At 42.1% G+C, this 23,459-nt stretch overlaps 1 protein-coding gene across 4 annotated transcripts in view; it reads left to right on the forward strand.

Annotated features, from left to right (window-relative positions):
• Positions 1-2,778: 2,778 nt before the first annotated feature.
• Positions 2,779-23,459, forward strand: part of PCDH7 (protocadherin 7) — a 267,974-nt gene continuing 247,293 nt past the window's right edge. For all 4 annotated transcript variants that reach the window (XM_084205115.1, XM_084205116.1, XM_084205117.1 and 1 more), the window contains exon 1: positions 2,779-7,586. In XM_084205115.1, coding sequence (XP_084061241.1) covers positions 4,416-7,586 — 3,171 coding nt within the window. In that variant the 5' untranslated portion in view covers positions 2,779-4,415. The remainder of the gene's footprint in view (positions 7,587-23,459) is intronic.

Consider the following 23,459-nt stretch of genomic DNA (forward strand, 5'->3'; position numbering starts at 1 on the left):
GAGCCGGGCGGGGGGAGTTACACTGCGCAACAGATTTGCCCGAGAGGGACAAACCTCCCCCGCCTGGAACAGCCGGGCTTCTTCCTACCGACACCCGGGAAGCTGTGGGTGCCGGCGGTCTGCGGTGCCGGGGAGGCGGAGAGAGGGTGCGCGGGTAATTCTACTCTCTCCCGTCACGAACGAGCGGGATGCGGGGGGGCGCGGGGGACACACGGCCGGCGGAGCCCCGCGCTCCCCCCGGCAGCCCGGGCACGTGGACCGGGAGCAGCGCGGCCATCCACCATGCAGCGCACGTCGGGCCCATTTCCCACGCCGGCCGCCTGCCCTGGGGGAGGAGGGGAGGAGGGGAGGGAGGAAGGGAGAATGATAGGAAAGGGGGGGCCGTTACCTCTGCTCCGAAAGAGGAACCAATCCACTGTGAAGGACGCAGCACTCCCGAGCAGGAAAGACATTGCACATTCAGAGAGAGATTGCATGTGAAGACACTGCAAAAAAGAAGGAAAGGAGGGGGGGGACTGGGGGGCGCAGACCGCGTGTGAAAGGCATAGTGTGTGTAAGAGAGGCCAGCGAGGGTAGGAAAGGAAGGGGGAGCAATTGCACATGGCAAGAGAAAGAAATCACTCATTCGCTTGAAAGAGGCACTCGCAAGGAGATCGTAGTAGAAACAACGGGGAAGGAGACGCAGGCAAGAAGGGGAGCGTCCATGCCGTGCAACAGCCTGGAATCCGATTAAAGTTTATGGCGGGGAGGTTAAAAACGCTCTCATCCCGCCCCTTCCCTGGCGAATACATTAAGTTTCCTGGCTGCGCTTAAAAACACAAAGGGACGGGAACAGCGGGACCTGCGGTTCGCAGTTGTATTTCCAGCGCAGGGAGCCAGTGTAATGCAGTATGCTGGTATTCCTACGTACTGGCATGTCTGGATCTTACACTGTGAGCAAAATTTCCTCCTCACGGAGCTCCAGAACAGCGAGGGGGAATTTTGACAAATTCAAGTTGCTTGGCAAATATAATAGGGATTTGATACTAATCCTACTTAACCCGCTGCGAAGATGCTGCGCTCCCGAACCCCCCTCCTCCGTCCGGGACTGCGGCGGTGAGCACTGAGCCTGCGCCGAGCTGGGCTTTCTCGCTGATGCTGCAGATAGAAAGCCGAGTGTCTCCAGCCCCGGCGGGGGAGGGTTTTCGTGTTCTGGCGAGGCAGAGCGGCCGGGGCCGGTGCCAGGGCCGGAGGAGGCTCCGGAGGAGCAGCCCTGCAGCCCTCCGGAGAAGGGAGCAGTCCCTCCCTCCCTAGCGCCGACTCCATGCGGCGCGGCTCTGCCCCTCTGTGTCTCTGGACTCCTCAAGGAAAGAGGTGGCAACCTTCCCTCCCTCCTACAATCACTCACCGCCCCAAATGACAAAGACACGCTGTGACCGCTGCTTTGAACCACCTCAACATATCCGGCCGCTTTTCGCTTAAATATATCATGGCGATGAAAGAGACGTTTCCCTACGTTGCTCTGCATGCGTTTTTATTCAAAAGAGCCGTATGTACCGAGGAATGCGCACACAAGCACATACAGAACGCGCACATACAGAACTTGCTTTCCCACATGTGTTCACAGAGGGAGAAAGCAGCTGGATCCCTGCCTTCCCCCGGCTGAGCGCACGCACACAGGCGCACACACATGTACCCGCACACACGTGCACACGCACACACCCGCACACACACACCCGCACACGCTCATCCTCTCCCCACTGGCTGCCCCGAGCTCTCCTGCCCCCTGAGTCTCCCTCTTTTCCCTCCGGGCTCCGAGCAGAGGGGACAGGTAAGGAGCCAGGCATCACCAAGGGTAGGGCGGGAGCACACAAAAGCCATACGCGATTAAATGGCTCAAAGTCAAAAGGAGACGCGAACTAGAAACGTCAGAAGAAGCAAAGTTGAGCCGGAGAGCTTTACCATTAAAGTTTATTTCCCACTTACCCAGGTAGGTGACGCTACATTTTAGCAATCATCGAAGCAGCAAGTCTGTGTTCGGAAATAAATCTGTTACTTCTTACATGTGTTTCTTCTACTAACCCTCTCGCTCCCTTCCTGATCATATTCTCCGAGGGTTTTTTTATTGTTGTTTTTCTTTTTTTTTCTCCTAGGATACCCACAAACATGCTGAAAAGACACATTCAAAACATGGTAATAGGAAGAACACAATCACAAAGACCGAGAGGCTGAAACAGCACTGGGAAACAGGACGAAAGTCTGAGATCTAAGGCAGTCCCCCTTCCTCCCTGGAGTTTTATGCAGTTACAGTTACTGCAGCTATTTCACAAAAGCACCGACACAACAGGGGAAGGTGGGAATCTGCGAAACGAGTTTCCTTACCAGCTTGATTCCACAAAATGCAGAATAGATGAAAAGAAAGGCGAACAAACATTTGCTTTAAAAATCGTTGCTCGATTCACAGTCTATAGCGGACGTGGGGAGGGAAAGGGTAGGAGAAAATCACTACAGATCACGGGTTTGAGAAAGCAACAGAAGCAACACTCGGGCGTGAAATGAGGATCGGTTTTGAGGACTGAACTGGTGTTTTGTGATGAGCAGCTATCCCACTTGCAGCACTAGCAGCAGAGACAGAGGGTAAGACTGAGCTTTCTGGAGTGCAGCGCTTGACTCGTCCTCCCTCCTCCTCCTCCCTCCCTCCCTCCCGCCCTCCCTCTCTCTCTCGCTCTCTCTCTCTCTCTCTCTCTGCTCTCCCTCTTTCTCTCTCTCCCTCTCTTTCTGTGTGTATGTAGCGCAGGCGGCTCTGCTGCTGCAGCGTCAGGGAAGAGCTACCGAGAGAGGCTTCAGCAGCTCCCTCCACTTTGGGCAAACTTGCCGGTTTACCGCTTCTTCTTCTTTTTTTTCTCTTTTTTTTTTTCTTCTTTTTTTTTTTTTTTTCTTACGAGTGGGAAGCTTCTCAATTGCCATTCAACATTTTAAAGCACAAGCCGCTCTGCCGTGAAAGCGTCTGATCCACACTTCTCTGAAAGACACAGGAGGGAATACACAATTGCAGATTTCACCCACTGTGGCGGTGCAGATGACAGGAAACAACTGACTGATACAATTTTATTTGCAAATAGAACTCTGTATTTTTTTTTTTTTTTAATCGCGTCGCGGCTCTTTTCCCCTCCCCTTTGCCATTCCGCTTTATATGGATGTAATTCAGAATCTGTGTTAATTCACATGGGGGATCCAGTTACATCTTGTTCCGCTCCGGGTATAATTACGAGAGACCAATAATCGCCTTTGGACACATAGTTTTGTTGCTAACCTTTGAACTGAAAGGATCAAGTTCAGATCTGGTTACCTGCATTGGGACGGGAAGGAAGAGGAGAGAGAGAGAGAGAGAGAGAGAGAGAGAGAGAGACTGCAATCTCATTTGTGAATCGCTCTCAGTGCTGCAGATCCAGATTGCTTTAACACATGCAGTGCAAATGCAGGTAAGGCACACACACAAACTGCGGATGCAAAAACAAACTTGGGACTGTTGTGTGTCTATGTTCTTATCTCCAGCCTTGCAAATTCTGGGCAAACGGCTTCTGCAGTTTCTGTATCGTTGCTTTGTGACTAATGACCTTGCGCAGAGTTGTTAAAAAAAATCCGCTCCGGAGAAAGAGCTGAACATTTTAAGCGATCTCTGAAGATGGATTTGGGTGCTTTTCTGCCAACCAAAGGGGATATTCTGTGGACTGCACTGTAATACTCGGGGTTCTCCTATCAGCTGTGCAGCTACCGACGTTATTGGGATTTTTTTTTTACTTTTTTTTTTTTTTTTTTTTTTAAGAACTGCCCATTGCTAAGAGGATTTGGAGTTTTCCCGGACCCAAGCCCATTGAATAAAGCAAATCACAATTTTTTCCCCTGTGTGTGCAGAGAGGGGGAAGAATAAAGCTATTGCCTTGGTCGTAAACGGCTGAGAGGGGGAGAGAGAGAGAGAGAGAAAGAGAGAGAGAGAGAAAAGAGGGAGAGTGTGTGAATTGTAGTTAACTCTAGTGTTGAAGACGACGACCTGGGGGGCTTCGAATCGTACAGTACTGCTCCTGCTTTTATTGCAAACCTTGCAAAGTGATTACAGTAAAATCAGAGAGGAGGAGGAGAAGGGGGAGGAGGAGGAAAATCCCATCCTATCTACTGAGATGAATCTTTAAAAAGCAAAATCCACTGTCCCGTGAACTGTAAGTATATCGGAACTGGAAGGCAGGGAGAGCAGCAGAGGAGCCAGCAGCAGGGTTTTGACCACCAATTGCACCAGTCATGAGACAATAAGTTTCCAGAAATAGAAGGATTTTATAATTGATCACCTGGACTCTCAGCCGCACTGTTGGCTTATCAGGGGAGTTTATTGGGAGGCAGGTGGGAGTGAGAGGAGGGCGGGGGGTTTCGGTACGAGGAAGATGAGGAAGATGCGGACCCTCCTTCGCTTTGTGCATTGCTGCTGCTGCTGCTTCTTGCTCCTCCTGCCTCCGCCGCTCTGGGTCAGCCTAGCAGCGGCTAAGCAGCTCCTGAAGTACCGGCTGGCCGAGGAGGGACCCGCCGACATTCGCATCGGCAACGTGGCTTCCGACCTGGGGATCGTGACGGGCTCCGGAGAGGTGACATTCAGCCTGGAGTCGGGCTCCGACTATCTCAAGATCGATAACATGACCGGGGAGCTGAGCACCACAGAGCGGCGCATCGACCGCGAAAAGCTGCCGCAGTGCCAGATGATCTTCGACGAGAACGAGTGCTTCTTGGACTTCGAGGTGTCGGTCATCGGCCCCTCGCAGAGCTGGGTGGACCTCTTCGAGGGCCGGGTCATCATCCTGGACATCAACGACAACACCCCCACCTTCCCTTCCCCCGTCCTCACGCTCACCGTGGAGGAGAACCGGCCCGTGGGGACCCTCTACCTGCTCCCCACCGCCACCGACAGGGACTTCGGCCGCAACGGCATCGAGCGCTACGAGCTGCTGCAGGAGCCCGGCGGGGACGGCGGCAGGCGCGGCGGCGGGGGCGGCTCGGCCGCGGCGGCCCCCGAGAGCGCCCCCTTCCCCGGCGGCAGCAAGCGGCGGCAGGAGGCGGAGGCGGCGGCCCGCAGCAGCGTCTTCGAGCTGCAGGTGGCCGACACCCTGGACGGGGAGAAGCAGCCGCAGCTGATCGTCAAGGGGGCGCTGGACCGGGAGCAGCGGGACTCCTACGAGCTCAGCCTCCGCGTGCGGGACGGCGGCGACCCGGCACGGTCCTCGCAGGCCATCCTGAGGGTGCTGATCACCGACGTGAACGACAACAGCCCCCGCTTCGAGAAGAGCGTCTATGAGGCCGACCTGGCGGAGAACAGCAGCCCTGGGACCCCGATCCTGCAGCTGCGAGCCACCGACCTGGACGTGGGAGTGAACGGGCAGATCGAGTATGTCTTCGGGGCGGCCACCGAGTCCGTCAGGCGCCTACTGCGGCTGGACGAGACCTCGGGCTGGCTCAGCGTCTTGCACCGCATCGACCGGGAGGAGGTGAACCAGCTTCGTTTCACTGTCATGGCCCGAGACCGGGGCCAGCCCCCCAAGACAGACAAGGCCACTGTCGTGCTGAACATCCGGGATGAAAATGACAACGTGCCCACCATCGACATCCGGAAAATCGGGCGCATCCCGCTCCGGGACGGGGTGGCAAGCGTGGCCGAGGATGTGCTGGTGGACACCCCCATTGCCTTGGTGCAGGTGTCAGACCGGGACCAAGGTGAAAATGGTGTGGTGACCTGCACCGTGGTGGGCGATGTGCCCTTCCAGCTCAAACCGGCCAGTGAGGGTGAAGGGGAGCCACAGAATAAGCGCAAGTATTTCCTCCACACCTCGGCCCCTCTGGATTATGAAGCTGTCCGTGACTACAACGTGGTGATTGTGGCAGTGGACTCAGGCAGCCCCAGCTTGTCCAGCAACAACTCCTTGCTGGTGCGGGTCGGGGACACTAATGACAACCCTCCCATGTTCAGCCAGGCTGTGCTGGAGGTCTCGTTTCCAGAGAACAACTTGCCTGGTGAGAGGGTGGCCACAGTGGTTGCCACAGATGCGGACAGTGGCAAGAATGCTGAGATCACCTATTCCTTGGAGGCCTCGCCCCTCTCCTCAGAGGCACCGGGCAGCATCTTCAGCATCGACCCTGACTCTGGGGATGTGTCGGTGCAGGCAGTGCTGGACCGTGAGCAACGGGACACCTATGAATTTCAGGTGACGGCCCGGGACAAGGGGGTGCCATCGCTGCAGGGCTCCACCACAGTGGTGGTGCGAGTGTCGGATCGCAATGACAATGAGCCGCGCTTCATGCAGGATGTGTTCACCTTCTATGTGAAAGAAAACCTGCAGCCCAACAGCCCCGTGGGCATGGTGACTGTGATGGACTTTGACAAGGGCCGCAACGCCGAGCTCAGCCTCTCCATTCAGCCTGGAGACCATGAACAGGCAGCTGGCATCTTCTCCATCGAGAATGACACTGGAACCATTTTCTCCACTGTCTCTTTTGACCGTGAGCAGCAGACCAGTTACACCTTTAAGGTGAAGGCAGTGGACGGGGGTGAGCCACCGCGGTCTGCCACAGCCACCGTGTCTCTCTTTGTGATGGATGAGAACGACAATGCACCCACTGTCACCTTCCCCAGCAACAGCTCCTACACTGTGCTGCCACCCTCCAGCAATATGCGCACTGTAGTGGCCACAGTGGTCGCCACTGATGCTGACACAGGTCTCAACGCTGACCTCAACTACAGCATTGTTGGGGGCAATCCCTTCAAACTTTTTGAAATAGACCCGGCTAGTGGTGTGGTGTCCCTGGTGGGCAAGTTGGCCCCCAAGCACTATGGCCTGCACCGCCTGGTGGTGCAGGTGAATGACAGTGGGCAGCCCCCCCAGTCCACCACTGCCCTGCTCCATGTCTTTGTCAATGAGAGCCTGTCCAATGCCACTGTGGTGGAGAGCCAGGTGGCTCGCAGCCTTCACACCCCACTGGCCCAGGACATTGCTGGTGATCCCAGCTATGAGTTGAGCAAGCAGCGGCTTAGCATAGTCATTGGTGTGGTGGCTGGCATCATGACCGTCATCCTTCTTATCCTCGTGGTGGTCATGGCCCGCTACTGCCGATCCAAGGGCAAGCATGGCTACGAGGCCGGCAAGAAGGACCACGAGGATTTCTTCACCCCCCAGCAGCACGACAAGGCCAAGAAGCCCAAGAAGGACAAGAAAGGCAAGAAGGGCAAGCAGCCCCTCTACAGCAGCATTGTTACTGTTGAGGCTTCCAAGCCCAATGGGCAGCGCTACGACAGCGTGAACGAGAAGCTCTCGGACAGCCCTGGCATGGGCCGATATCGCTCGGTCAATGGTGGCCCGGGCAGCCCTGACCTGGCCAGGCACTACAAGTCGAGCTCACCGCTGCCCACGGTCCAGCTTCACCCACAGTCCCCCACTGCTGGCAAAAAGCACCAGGCCGTGCAGGACCTGCCCCCAGCAAACACCTTCGTGGGCGCTGGCGACAACATCTCCATCGGCTCGGACCATTGCTCCGAGTACAGCTGCCAGGCCAGCAGCAAGTACAGCAAGCAGGTAAGAGCGCTGCACCCCGCGGGCCCCGACGCGCAGACACACGCACACAGAGCGGGCGAGGAGCCGGGATGCCCGTCCCCCCGCCTCCCACACAGGCACACACCCCGTCAAGGTTCAGTGACCCGTTCAGTCTGGTGCCCCCGCCCCCCTCCCTCCAGGCAGGCAGTCAGGTGCACAGAGCAACACACAGCACGAAGGAAGGACAGTCAGACATCTTTATTGCTATTGCTATAATTTTTATAATTGCCTCCACTTATCAGATCCGGCAGCCAACCAGCCCATCCGTGCAGCCGGCGCTGCCCCGCCGCAGGCGCAGCGTGCGCCGGCCGCCGAGGCCGGGGGGTCTGTCGCCAGTCCCGACAGCGTACTGAAGGCAGCCTGAGATGCCTTTCTCAGCCGCGAGCCCGGTGGCCAAACCCGGCGGTTTCGGGGGGGTCGGGGGCAGATCAGGACCCCCCACCAGGCGGAGCCGCCATCCCCCCCCGTTCCCCGGCCCCGCCTCCATCAGCCTGTCCCGGCTCTTCCCCCTCCCAGATGCTTTCCCGGCCTTAGGGATGTGTCAGCTCCTGCTGCGGAGGAAAGTTTCGCCTCGGCAGCCAGTTGTTTCGGGGAAAGGGGGTTGCTGCCTGCCTGACGCTTCCTAAAGCCGTGGGTGAGAGTGGATTTGCAGCCGCATCGCTGAAGCGTTAATGGCTTAATAGTTACCGGGTCTTTCATTAGGACCAAAAGGCTTAAATAATCTACACAGCCTATCTGTGCTCTAATTTACACCACAGAGACTTGCACTCATTGCAGCAGTTGCTCTGAATACACATAAGCGTTAGTTTAGAATCGCACCTCAGTATGTTATGTTCTCATTGCTTTTTTTTTTTTATGCCCCTCTTGCCTATCTCATGAAATTTCATTCACGCTGAGAGGCCCTAATTTGCTCGCCCAGCTGCTGCATAGCTCTGTTTGTAGTGGTGAGACCTCTCGGAGCGAAATGTGCCTTCAGGGGTGCCACGAGTGGCTGGCTCTCGTCTCGACTGTATTGTCAGGGCTCGGTTCAGTGAAGCTCCGATAGCCTAAAACTGGTGATGGTAGGGGCAGTCTTTACAGTCCTCGAAATAAGATAGGGATGGCACAGAGGGAAATCAAGCTCCTAAGCGAAGGCTTCCGTTTGTTTTATAAGACGCTTATGTACCCTGAACAGAGGTCCCTCTTTTTTGGGGGAGTACTTTTTGGGTGATAGTACGTATAAGATAACATCCTGAACGTTTCCTCAACTACAATGCATGTTACACAGGAAGCTGGAGGCAAATGAATGCTGATTCATGTAACTACACATCCAAGTCTGGAACAGGGAAATTCTGACTGGTTTGACAAAAGTGCTTTCTTTTCCACTTATTAACAAGCAAATACGGTACACGATGACATTTTTTAATACTTTGAAATGTTTGCTAGTTTGCTAAAACTGAGGTTTTACAAGTGTTGCCAGTATTTGCATTCTGCTCAGAAATACTTAAAATATAGTAGCATAAAACTAATTGTGTAATCCACCCCCTACAGCCTTTCAGGTAACCAAAATAGCGTGATTGTAATATACACCAGTGCTTTTGTGTATGTGGTTATGCAAGTGATACAGACTTATAGAACGTTTGACACAGTAGCTTCTGTGTGACACATTTCATTAGCGCTGTCCTAGAGAGTACATCACAATTTCAGTTTGAGAATAGTCTGTATAAAATACAAACTACTAAGTTCTTTATCTTTCATCTCCTAAGGCTTATTAAACACAGAGTAGATGATGCTATTTTAGCAAACATTGGAGTAAAAGTAGCAGTGGAATGTATGCTAATCAGATATCACTTCTTTCTTGATGCTGCAATTCAGCAAAACATATGGTTTATAATCTGTTAAAGTGTAGTTTAATTTCAGTGTAAAAGAATGATTTGCATTCTAAGAGTAGGAAAGGTAAAGGAATACACATTACAAATTTCTGTTTTCTTGATAAAAAACCTCAAACTTTTTAAAGATTATAATGCACTAATATATTTTGAATTAGTTAATATATTCCAAGGATTCCTTTGGATATAAAATATATGAGAAAACTTAGTATAAGAAAATGGCTTTATTGCACTTTTACAAAGTAGTGCACCTTGAATTGCTCCGTTACTTGTTTGCTGCAAACCAGTTTCTCAGTGTTGATAGTTCTCTTGCGTTAAATATTTAGTTTGTTGTGAATGTTCACTTATTCAAGTAGTTTACAGCCAGTATTCTAATGTCTTATCTATTTATTTTTAAATATGTAGAGAGTATTTTCACACTTGTAAAGCATGCACAGAAATTGGAAATTGTCCAAGAAAACAGTAAAGGTAGTGTTAAACAACAGACTTTATGGGAGAGTCTATCAGTCACAAACCCTCTGTTTCCACTTTCCTATGTGTACTTGCCAGCTTGTTGCTGAGTGACATTTGTATACTTTTGCTCATTTTACATAGTACTGTGGAAATTAAGACTTACTTCCATAAACAATAAACAAAATGTACACTTTTCACATCTCAAACATTGACTGTGCAGTATTTCTCAGTTTAGCAGGCAAAACACCTGAGGATTTTTAACACCCAAACCACATGGAGCTCCTGTTCAGTACAATTGTTCAGAGAGAAATGTGAAGCAGATGCAGATAAAGGGTTCTGATGGGGTATATATCAGATTGTTTCATAGATTTGCTGTACTTGTGGAACAGTGGTATGACTGTGGTAGGGAGACTACTTGAAATCTCTAAGACTGCCTTTATTTACTCATTGTCAGTTCCCTTTGTTCTAAGGAGACATTAGACAGTGTATAAAATTTTAGAACAAATAAGTGGACACAGCTGAACATACCTAAGTTACTGGAGATGAGAGTGGTGCTAATTACCCATTAGTGTAATTAGAATTGGTAACTGATACTTTCCTATAACTACAATACAGCAGTCAGGAAATAAAGTCTCTACTTACATGACCAACTGGTGTACCCCAGGGAGCACAGGTTGTTTTCATTCCCATGATTTGATAGTTAATTTCTAAGGTGTTGAATTGAATTCTTACAGGAGTTTCAAAATACATCATGTTTGATACAGGACTGTATAAGAGAAAATTGGAGAAAACTGCAAACAATTTGTAACTCTCCTCCTCCTGACATCATGTCTTTTATATAAAAGTTTAAAACAAAATTCTGTATTCAGTAGACTTCTGACATTTCACAGTCACTATTTTTAGGAGATCTCTAACAAGTTTAACTCTTATCCTTGTCTTACTTAGCATGGTATTCTTACTTAGCATGGTATTACTCTGAAATATTCTTTTAGCCTCTCACTTATCAATTCTCTCCTTTTCAGTAAAGCATTACAAATCTTTAAAACACTTAGCATTCCACAGGTCTTAATCACTTGCCAAAAGTTAAAGCTGTACAGAAGTGTTTTACTGAATGGGGATGAGTTTAAGTAAGTGTTTTTCTGGATCACGGATTTAAAATTTGAAACCTCCAGGTGCTGCACATTGCCTATGAGGAGCCTGGATTCTGGGATTTCCAGCAAAGACAGCCAAAGATAATGAAAGCTCAGTGCCTAAGGGGAATCACTTAACAGCTTGGAGAGCTACATACTTAATCATAGATCTCATAATGAATTTTAATTGTAAATACTTGTTTATTTTATAATTTAGTTACAGATTTTTTTTGTAATGTATGCTTCACCTCTTTGTCTCATGCTGCAAAATAGTGTCATATAAGCAGTTTTATTTCAGTGAAAATTTTAATCATGAATGCACATGTTACCAACCACTCTTTGAAGAGCAGGCCTTTTAACCACTATTGATATGTTCATATTTCTTGGCCATCATCTTATTTTGATTTCTTTTTTACTTGCTTTACTAAGAAATGATTATTGGCTCTTTAAAACACTTCAGTTATAATGCTGAGGGCTTTTTTGCTTGTTTTTTTTTTTTAAGAGATATTGGTCACTATAAGTGGAACTTATTGAAACAGTAAAGGAATTCCTGCACAGACTTATTTCTGTACTTCAGGTTTTGGCTTCTTAGCTAATTCTGTAATTCTTTATGAAAAATCCCATTGCCTTTTCTCATTGAAAATGTACTGTTTCATGAAGAAAAATGCTTATCAAACTGGTGTTCTCACACTCTAATCAAAATTATATGCATTTGCTGTAAAGTCTTACTTTCCTGAAAATGAAATACATAGAAATTAATTTCTGAAAAAAAAAAAATCCTTGTTCAGTAGCCAGTTAATTTATTTAATAAAATTTCAAACATTAATCAGTCTGCTGCAATATTGCAGAAGTTGGTTATCATGTATGTCAGTCTCTAAACTAAATGGATCAATTTCCTCATAAACACACAGATATACCCAGCAGCCCTAATAGGACCCCAGATTCATCCATTGAGGAGGCAATCAGTTTAACCATACAGGAAGGTATCCTCTTTCCTCTTGTGTGTGTACAGACACACACATACACATTCACAGAGAGGCTTATCTCAAAGGCTATTTTTTATATTCCCAAACACATCTAAAGAATAATTTTTTTCACAACTTTAAGCTAAGCAAATACACAGTATAATGATGATAAAAATAACATTGTCAGTGTGGCACTAACTGCCATGTCAAAAAAAAAAAAGAGAACATTGTTATTGAGTAGAAACATTTACATTGGTGACTTTTTTCATACATTTAACTTTCATACTGTTTAGTGAAAAGCATACAGAAGTATTTTCAATTTTCTGTTCTCATTTTGCATTATGTTAAATATTTTACAATTAGTTTTTAAAAGTGACCCACATTTCACCTTCAGTAGCAAATTATGATGAGAGAGGGGCTAATTAAACATGAAATGGATGTATCATTGATGCTTTAATTATCTTTATTTAACAGAAAGTGTTCCACTGATAAGTGCAGCTTTTATTTTTTTCCTCTCCAGTAAAATCATCTTGTACAGTGCACAAATGACTAAGTTACCACTGAATCATTCTGCACTCCCAGGAGATGTACAGAGCCAAAAGGGACAGGATCTGAGTAAAGGAGGATACATGCTCTGAATAAGTAAAGAACTGTACTATTATAGGCAAAGGGTAGCAAGAAACATCTTTAAAAGGATAGAATCTGATTTATCAACTCAGACAGCTCTCTGGCATTATACATAGAGAGCCTGGGTTATAACCATGGGTAGCAGCTTTACTATCTCTGTCAGTCTTTATGTTTCTGAGTGTGTTTCTTCCTCTTTCTCTCTCTCTTTTCTTTTTTTTTTTTAAGTTTTTGTTTAGTTATCTGGTTTTCTAGTATTTGGGATAGTAGCTAGTTTAACCATCACTACAGCTTTGTTTCATCTCTGCAGCTTCAGACTCATTTTCCTTTAAGTATTTTCTTTCAAAAGTTTAAGAAGGTTTATGTACTTAGTAATATGCTAGGCTACTTTGACATATAAAACTAATCAATTTGATTTTGCATTAAAATATAAAAGAAAATCAACAAACTTCAGAGGTAGTTAGCATTATAAGTCAACTAAATCCTTGACAAGCACTCTGAGCTCTTCACTATAATTGCAAAACATTTTAGTATTTAATTACTAATCTTAACAAGATTAACATAATTTTGACTATATATTTAGGGAATATTGACAGAAGCATATGAGCAATCCAGTACAGTATTTAACAGGAAGATTTTCTAAGCGAGTCTGCTTCCAACAGACATTTAGAAACTGTTAAATCTGCAAAATATACTTTTTTCAGTCTTAGGCCATATTACGTGAAATATGTTCCATGTAATTTATGTTCTACATTTCTCCATTAAAAAAAAAAATCACCTTTTTAGATGGTTTTATTTCAGCATGTGCTGAGAATGTGGTATTTTCTATTTTTCTTCCCTTATTTTTCTTTCCTGGAAGAGTAAATTTGTTTTCTGTTACCAGATTTTAGACTTTTGTAGCATATACTCTACATTCATTTTAATCAATGATTGAAATTACAAAAATAGACCAACAGCTACAATCAAGGGTCAAAAAAAATCTTTTAAATTATTGTTATTTTTTGTACATAAATTTGCATTGTTTTATTTTTTAATTAAGTTTGTAAAAGAAAATTGTGACATGCATAAAGGATTATTTCAAGCTAGGTCTAATTTACTGTTTTCCATATATTTCAGGAAACAGAATTCCCAAAGTCACTCGTATTTTGTTGTTGTGGATGACAAAATATCACAGTAATGCTGGAGTGACTAAGATTAGTGGGGCTTCTGCAATGGGTGACCAGAATCAGAACGGAATAAGACCAGAATAATCCACAGGAGATTTTAAACTTTTTAATTTCTTATTTTAATGCAATTTCCTCTAAAAATATTTAACTGAGAGCAAGCCATGAACTCAAATCAAAATCTCAAAATGTGATTATACTGAAGTATGAGTTAGTCAACTTCCTCAATTATGTCAGTGAAACACATTGAAGTTGTCCAACTCTGTGGAGATGTGCTTAGCATGAGTCATTTGCTCACTCTTATGTGGCCATTTTCACTGACCAGAGATCTAAAATTAAAATTAAGAACAACTTTCAAAGGTATTAAAAACCCAAGGGATTAGCTGTATATATAGCACATACAAGCAGTGTGGAAGAACCATTTATTATTACTTCTTGTGAAAAAAGAATATAGAAAAACTTTAGAGTAAATTTTTGGGTTTAGAAGTTTGAACAAAAACAATGTTCTGGCCCCATTTAAAACTGTACGGTAGGTAAGAGTGATTTAACTTTTTTATTGTTTAAACCAGTAATAAAAAAAAAAAAAATCCTCTCATTTAGGCAAAAAGCTGTTTTGAAATCATTAGTTTGTAGAATGGTGCAGCATAGCCCCAAAAGATCTGTTTTACTCAGAGTGGATCATAAACAGCACAAATGTTAGAAGTTGAAGAAAACCATTCTCTTTGGCTTTCAAAACCTAATTTACCTTATTAACTACTAATAAGAGTGAGTATATTTTTTAAAGGCAAACATTTTTCTGTCAAATGAGATTTTGCTACACTTTTAATGTTCTAATATCTGAGTTTGTAACTGAATGAAATGAATGCTACTTGCAAGTAGCACTCTTACAGTATTAGGAAGCAATAAAATTGGTATTTATCGGTGTTTGATATAAGGTCTTTGATTATATACAGATAATTAGGGATAATGTAAAGTTAGTTTTTGAAGGCTGGGTACAGAAAGTAGGTATTAGCTGATGCTGAGAATTGCTCATAGATAGAACCAGAATACAGAAATACTGATTCCACCTGCCAAAAATTCAGAGAAGATATTACCTTGCAGTCATGTCTAAAGAAATCCCTTTATGGTATCACCTTGTAAGTAAAAAAAATTGCCACCTGACAGCATAAAAATTCCTGAATTTTGAATGATCATGTGATTATTGTGAAGAATGTGCCATAAACTCTATTCAAATTAGATTCTTGACTGGTGGTGTGGCCAGGAAATGTGTAGTGTGTTTTGTGTCAAATGTTTTGTCTGTTGTAGTGCTTCTCAAAGAGAGATGGGAGGGGGTGCTGTAATTTATTCTGTCTATCCATGTATAAATGTCTCTTCAGCCCCGGAGCAGTGTAAAATATGAGAAGTAGCCCCTACTTCCTTTGGATACCAAATCTTGAGAGTCAGAACTACTTTAACACAGAGACTTATCCTTGAGTAAGAAAAAGACCCTTCATCAGGACAAAGCATTTCAAGGGATACAATCTGGGGTAGAATTATGTTTCTGAATTCAGTGTTGTGCCAGAAAATGAACTAAAGGAAGTTATGGCATTCTGGTTATGGTTCAGCTCTCTAAGGGTGAGCATCCTAATGTCAGCTCAGGCAGCTGAAAGTCCCTGCTCTGTCTGCAGAGATCTGCACGCAGAGGGGGTATGATGCAAGGCCTGGGTGTCTTCTGCAAGATTCTTCTGTAGCTGCAGCTCAAGGCCAAACAAAAAACCAATCACTAAATCCTTTGGCTTACTTAAAGGAACAATATTTCTAATAAAATTAAACACTCTGTGCATGCAGTTGCACTTTGGCAAGGCTGAAAATTATTTTTCCCGTGAAAATTCATCACAATTTTCAAATGTGTGTGCCGTACACGTGCCAATTAATAGAACAGAATCTGCATGTGCAGACACCTGATTACATATAAGCAATTAACTGAATTTTCATTCATTGTCAGACCTCTCAGGCTGATGTTTATCTCAGGTGAAACTACAGGTAATGTCTCTAAAGTCAATCAAATTTAGTTAGTATTAACCACAGTAAATTGTCAGGTGTTGTAATATTCAGAAAATCCTTCATATTAGAATAAAATCTAGATAGAGAACACCAATTTGTCAGTTTGGATGTTAATCCCCTGCATTTAAGTTATCAGCATGTATATAAGTATAATTTGCAAATTAACAGAGTAGGTTTTGATGTATTACATCCAAATGTAAAATTGTCTTTCTAAAAGGGTTTGGAAATGATGTGGCTTTATGGACACTTCAAAAAAAGTAAGATTTTAGATTTAGAATGTATTCATTTAGTATTGAATACATTCTTGCTTAAACTAATGGTACAGCAAGAATACATATGTCAAGCTACCTTTATTGGTCCCCAGTCAGATCATGGTGTTTGTTCATGGAGCTGAGTGTTACCTCTTGTAGGCATATTTACAAGAAAGGCTTGGCCTAAAACTATCATATCAACTTCATAATGCAAAACTTTGCTTTGGATGAAATCTGGCCATTTGCTTAGGAAAATCTGCTTGGTTTATAGCAAGTCCTATTTAAAGCACTATGTTGTACAAGAGAAAATACTTCTGTAGTTTGCAGTCTTTGTAAAGGTGAAAGACAAGAGTGGAAATACAGATAATAAAACAAGAGAAAACTAAAGCATTAGTTCATCTGCTCCTAATATTTTCACAGTGATATTTTACGCCCCTATTTTACACTTGCTATTCACAACTTTTACAGTCTTGCTGGTTTCAACATACATCTGATCTCATGTCACACTTGCTCCAAGTGAGGTTACATTGTAGTAAAATTTGAGTAATGAAATAGTTAATCAGTTTCCTTATCTCCATCCATGTATTCCAAATTAGTTATAATGACATAACATGTGCCTTGTGTGATAGTGAGAGAGGATATCTATCATTCTGCTGGATTAGAAAAGTGCTATTTTCAGTGAGCATGTAATTATATTCCAATTGTAGTACAAGTTTACAGAAGGACAGTAATTGATTTATTTGAAAGAGAAATATTTGTTGAATTTTCAAGTAATGTTGTGAGTTTTTGTATGAAGGGAATAATTCCACTGGAAACTAGAAATATCTACTTAACAGGGCACTGTGTGCTCAGCCTCAGAACCTCAGCCCAGATCTGGGGTAAGATCTGTCACACTTTAGTGAATTTAGAAAATTCACTCAGACTCCTCTGACTATATGCTGAATGTTTTACTTTTCTTCCTGCAATAGAACGGCCTAAATTTTAAACTTATTCAGAAAAATTCAATTAAATTTTATTTTAATGGATTTTTTCTGAATATGAGTAAAATTCAGCTATTTCTAGAGCAGGTGTCAATACTGATGAGTAAAAGTGACAGCAGGGTGAAACAGAGCAGTACCTGTTTTCATAGAGTCTTTAAAATATGAGTGATTTTCCAAGGAATAGCAACACAGAGTCTGGGTCATGTATTTTGCTTGATTTGTTACTAGGTGCGTATGAAAGAGGAGAGTATGACATATCTGAACTAACTGCAGTGCAGATGTGAGTAGTGCTTCATGGACTGACAGAATTACCACCGAGGCACAGCAGGTGTTTTGCAGCACATGGGTTTGTGTGATGGCTGGGTTCACCCAGTAGGTTCAGTAACTGGCAGACCCTTGAGCAGACAGGAATTCACTAGGGCTTGGTGCACCAGAGCAATTCATTCTCTTTAAATTCACCAGGTTCATAGGTAGAAATGATAGGTATACTGCTAAAATAGTTGCTACTTGTGGTGTTTTTCTGTTCTTTTGTACAAGAATTAAAAGAAAAAAAAATACACAAGACAGCTTTAGTTTAGAAGTAAAGGAAACTTGTGCAAGTGTTTACAAAATGGCTCTGCACTTGCCATCCTGTGTTTTGCAGAGATCACTGGATGCTTATGTAATTTATCCTTTTTCTTGCAACATTGGTTCTTTAAATAATTATTTATGGTTTTGCTGGTGTTCTGGATCTTTCTGTTTGTTTAATGCAGATGAGCAACAGTGTGAAATTCCTCTGTGCAGCATAAATTAAGAATAGTTGGTTTGCATTATATGTGAAAATGTTTTATCACTTGTGTTCTCATATTCAAGGAGACTGGCTGATGCTTTATTCAGTTGTCCCTTCAGAAGCAGATGAATGAATTGAAAATTTATCTTGGACTTTCTAATACTGCACATTAGTGCACCTTTCTAGGAACCTTGAATACTAAATTTATTCATTTTTTCTATACTAGTTCTTAATTAAATATATGAGGGGACTGAACTCTTTAAATTATATGGTAAACTTCCTGGAGAATTAATGCTACAGAAATATGAAAGGGCTGGCTAAAGCATCATTCTACCAAATATTTCTAAAAGGCTTTATATATTTATAAGACTTCATGATCTACTATTGATGCAAATTACTAAGGATAAAAGAAAATCCATCTGTTATCAAAGAAAAAAATAAATTAAATAAGTCCAAGGATTTGAAAGACTTAGCATTAAGGGCTAAGTATTCATACTTTGTGATGGGTTTATAGTAATTGACAGTAGAAAAGACGTCCTTTTAGCATTTACAATGTAGGTTATTTTTTTTTAAACTAAAGAAAATTACTTTGCCATAAAAGCTTCTCATGTAACATATCCTGTCTCATTTCATAATTTCCTATCCTTCACTGAAATGTCTCAATTAAACTACGGCCTACACCATTTCAGATTGTGTTGGGCATTACTAGCTTTATTATTACCCTTACATTTAATCACATGGTCAGTAGCTAAATAAATAGCATTTCATCAAGAGCTGTTGGTTTTCAATCAGCTAGGAAACAGATTACAGGCCCGAGCACAGATCTAAGGCTGGTGTCTCCAATCTGCAACTAATTGTGCACTGATAATAGCACTGCCCACAGGCAAATCTTACTCGCTGTCCTGATCCATGATAGATTTTCCTGTATGTTAATATTACATCAGATGGAGTAATTTTGTTGCAGTTGCCATATTTAACCTTTCCTTTTTAACTGAAAATATATATTGTTTGGAGATACTACCTTCATGTTTAATATCTGAAAAGAAATGCATAAAAGAGAAATCTCAAGGGAAACATTATAGCAGTGCTTTTTCCTTTAGCTTCTCCTCTTAAAACAGTTTCTTCTTTAGAAAATAAAGTACTGCTGATACTTAAAGAAGTACTTACATGTAATATTACATATTCTGTGGCTTATCTCAGGGATTGAGGAGCATGTTTTACAAACTGCAGCAGGAAGCAGTGCTTCCCTCTCTCCTGGTTTGTGTGGACTAGCTGTTGAGGGTGTGGATACCAGAGTTCTCTGTGGATCAACTGCAGATCACATAGTAACTGCATATAGCAGATGTGCAGACTACATCATTAAGACATTATAAATATTCACATTTTTCCAGTGTGAAGTTGATGAGCATGATTAAACACACAGCAGACCCAGTACTGTACCAAGACTCCATCATTTCAGGTGCTTCACAAATTCAGATCTCACTGTAAAAGCTGCTTTTAAACACAGAGGGTGGAATAGCAAATACTGCTTGTAGTCAGCACATTATAGTGTTCTGGAAGAAAACTGTCTTCTGGGTTGTGTACATTGTTCTTGTGAAATGATTCAACCAGTTTCAAATCTTTCTTTTCACCTTGCTAGTTTTGCAAACAGCTCTTCACTTTTTTCTCTAAAGCAAGTGGGAATTGTTCACTGTCACAAATAATAAATAACAAGAGTACCCGATCTGCAGAGCATGGAAGTGATAAAAACACATGCTTATGAGTGCTTGAGATTTCACAGCTATTAATTTTGAACTTTTTGATTGCAGTTCTGTTTTACAAGAGTGGATGCTGTTAGGGCAGCAGTACACAGTGACAGTGAAGGATTATGACAACATGCATTTATCACTGTGAGCTTGATAAATTCAGTGTAAGAGATGGTCAGAAAATGCCCCTAAACCTGAAGTCATAAAATGTGTCTTGCCTTTACTGAGAGTTAAAATAGTGAACATTTTTCTATTACTGCTAATGATCTTTTTCAATTAGAATTCAATACTAACATGAGTATGCTTGAAAAGGTTTCTTTGTGCATAATGAAATGTGTAGCTCTAACCAACATTAGTGAATTTCTTAACATGTGCACTGAGGGAATCTGGGAGTTCTGTGCAGAATGCTGTTGTATATATAACATGTAATTACACACAGAAAGGTCCTTTAAAAAAGGTCAGCAAATACTACAGCAAGTTTGGCATTAATAAAAGTCAGAAGGACTCTTCAGACTTTCAAGAGTGCTTTAAAACAGTTTTTAAAGGAACCTAGCACTTGAAGTCTAAATTGCAAGTGTGTTTAAAAGTGTACTCCCTGACTACTTCTATGTAAATCAAAATGTGGTAGATCCTCTTCCATTTTGAGATTGCACCATTCACAGGTAATAGGAGTGTTTCAAATCAGAAACCACATTTTTGGATTATGGATAGAAACAGGAATGTCAGTAATGATTGGACAGCATTCTGAAGTTGTATAGAAATTAGAATCCAAATACTTAATTTGTAATATTTATGCTCAATTTTCAAGGTGATAACCGAGAAAATAAATCCTCAGCTATACAGTAGAAAGCCCGGAATAAGGGAAGCAGTTGAGTAAGAACATGTCTAGAAATGTTAGTACTTCATTTTTTAAATCTTTATCATTCTAGGGAATTAATCTTCAGCCTTTCTGAAATCCTCACTGAGCTGGTAATTTTTTTCACATTTTCAGAGCATCATCAAAGCCATGCTAATCTGGACCAAGGGCATGTCTCAGAGTCCTTGAATTTCTGAAGAAAACATTTTGATGTCTTTCCTATTTTTAACATAATTGAGATTCACTTCAAACTTTTATGAAACCTTTAGAGAAGACAGTTTGATTATTTACAAGGCTGGTGTTATAGTATACTATCAACATTTTACAGTTCATTGCAAGATTAATAAGAAAAAATTGCAAATCCAGGAGGCATATGTTCTCACTGAATTTCTGGCTCAGTAATTAGACAATCTGGCTACTGAGTGAGGTACGTTTATGATAGGTTGTAATGTAGATCCCATGTATAAGGCATTGTAAGCTCATAATCTGGTGGAAGAAAAGGAAAGATATCATGAGAAAAGGAAATCCAGATTTTTTTGTTCCTGTAACATGAATCTGTAGGCATTTGTTTTGTCTCCCAAAAGAAAAGGCCTAACATTTGAGCAAGAATTTCTCATAGAAAAGGAGAACTGCTGGAGTTCTGTCATTTTTATTTTTCTCTAACTCTAGAATTTTCTTTGTAATTAAGAAAATCTAGTTTTTAAACATCCAACACTCTAGATTTTGCAAGGTCTTTCATTAATTAATATTTGTGTATACTTTTGTAAAATAAAACTTATACTGGCTACCTTCCTCATCATCTTCATCAAAACCAGTAAAATTTTAAGACACTGGGGCAGATAGGAAAACTTAATCTTTCAGTATTTGTAGGACTGCTTACTTATTTTTTCTGTTCCTTTATTTGGAATGATTTTTAAGGGACTTTACAGGAAACATAGACTAGGTAACTACTACTAAGACATACAGGAAAAAATAAAGAGAGCCTGTGATGGAAAAATTGCTTTCAAAATCTTTTCTCCAGCTTTTCTTTTGTTACATATGAAGATTCTGTTTTAAAAAATCAACCTAGTGAACCTTAAAATATTTATTTCTATGTTGGCTTTATGGAAAGCAATTTTGAGAGCCAAATAAATAAATCTATAAAATTGTTTGGTGTTTTGGACAGAGAACCTTTATTCAGGAGGCAGTAGAATACATATGCTGATGTATATGAGAATTTCACTCTCATATAACATATCATGAACTCCTATACTATCTGTCCTCTCATCCCAGCTTTGTGCTCTACTGTTACAGTCTTATCCTCCCAGTAGAAGTCTGAAGATTTTTGGATTTTCTTTTCAGTCTCTGTTCTTCCCACCAAACCAGTTTATTTTTCTAATACTGTAAGAGTCAGATACTGCAATAAGAGATCAAATGTTATGAAAATGTGGAGACAATATTATTTTAATTTTGTTCTGCTGGATTACAGAAAGTGTTGTCAATCTGTAAGTATGTTGCTGTTAGGGTTTATTTGGTGGTTTTGTGTTTGTTTGATGTTCTTTATTTTTAATAATTAAATCCTATTCAAAAACCTTAAATATTTGAAGATCTGAGCATATATGATGAAAGGTAAGACAGTGAAGACAGGAAAGATCTTCATTGACAGACTTTCCCTGTCCCATGGAATAACAGCCCATCTATATGACTTGGATACAGTTTTCCTGAAGAGGGGATTTCTTTCTGTTATAATGAAACTAAAGGAACAACAACAACAAAAAAATCAAAATTGAAAAAGAAACCCATATACCAAAAAACTCACCAAAAAAACCCACCAAAAAATCCCCAAATCAACCAAAACCTGCAAAAATGTTCCCCACCTCATGCTGATTTCTGTTTCCATGAATCAATGCCCCTAGTCAAATTCACAGTCAGTCTGGCAAACACCTATGGCTGACCTATGCTGTAGAGAATAAACAGAGACGACGTCAGTTTTATGACTAATCCTCTGTCTTTCATGAAACCTTTTCTTTCCGAAAGAGGCTTAAGTATTTTGAGCACAAATGAAATAGTGCCCATGTTCTCTACTTTTCCATAATTCAAGAGCTAGGAAGCCTGATTTGTGAGAAGCTTATTCTGTGACTTTGTGTGTAATTGACAGTGAAGGGGGAAAATGAGGCAATGTTACGCCTTTGCCAGTTCTTTTTAAAGGAAGGAATATACTTACTCATTAATGATCCAAGCTATGAATAGATTCATGGTTTATAGCACAGCCTTAGAGTGGGTTAAGAGAATTTAAGGGTTTATCACACAGTCTTAAAAGAGGCTAAGAGAATTTAAAAGAAAGCTATTCAGACTGGAAAATTCTGGGTAAACATTTACCTATCTTCTTGGCAGTTCATTATTAAATTATATGTTGGCATTTTACAGTCATAGACATAAAAGAGAGGTAAAGTCAAAGTAATAGAAACACTCTGATGACCTATTATTAGAGTTTAAGCTGAACAAATATTTAGCATCTAAAGGATGGAGCAGAGGTAATAAAAATCATTGGAAACTACAATCCACAGTGCATAATATGCAGTAATACAATTTAGTTCATTACATTAATACATGGTATAGTACTGTATGATGCAGTATTATCACACTCTTTCTATGCCCTGGGCTTAAAGTTGTTCAAAGTCTTAGAGTAGTTCTAAATAGTAGATGTTTCATTATAACTTGCAGACAAATGCATTAATATAACTGTAAAATAATGAAATCATATCAAGGTCTGGGGAGTTAAATTTTTTAAAATTATTTTTAAAATCAAATATTCTCATCTTCCTCTCATCAGGGGAAGACTCTGCATGAGAAATAATCCATGTGAGAAATACAGAACCTTGTTGACAGTGTGCTGTCATAATTATCCTTTAACATATGTTCAGTTCTGTCTTATTCTAGACATGCCCTTAATATCACCCTTTTGGTTTCTTGTCCATAGAAAGTAGATAATAGCATTTTTTTTCTTCATAATCATGTTACAAGTTTGG

The sequence above is a fragment of the Fringilla coelebs genome (assembly GCF_963513975.1).
Source record: "Fringilla coelebs genome assembly, chromosome: 4".
NCBI classification, from domain to species: domain Eukaryota; kingdom Metazoa; phylum Chordata; class Aves; order Passeriformes; family Fringillidae; genus Fringilla; species Fringilla coelebs.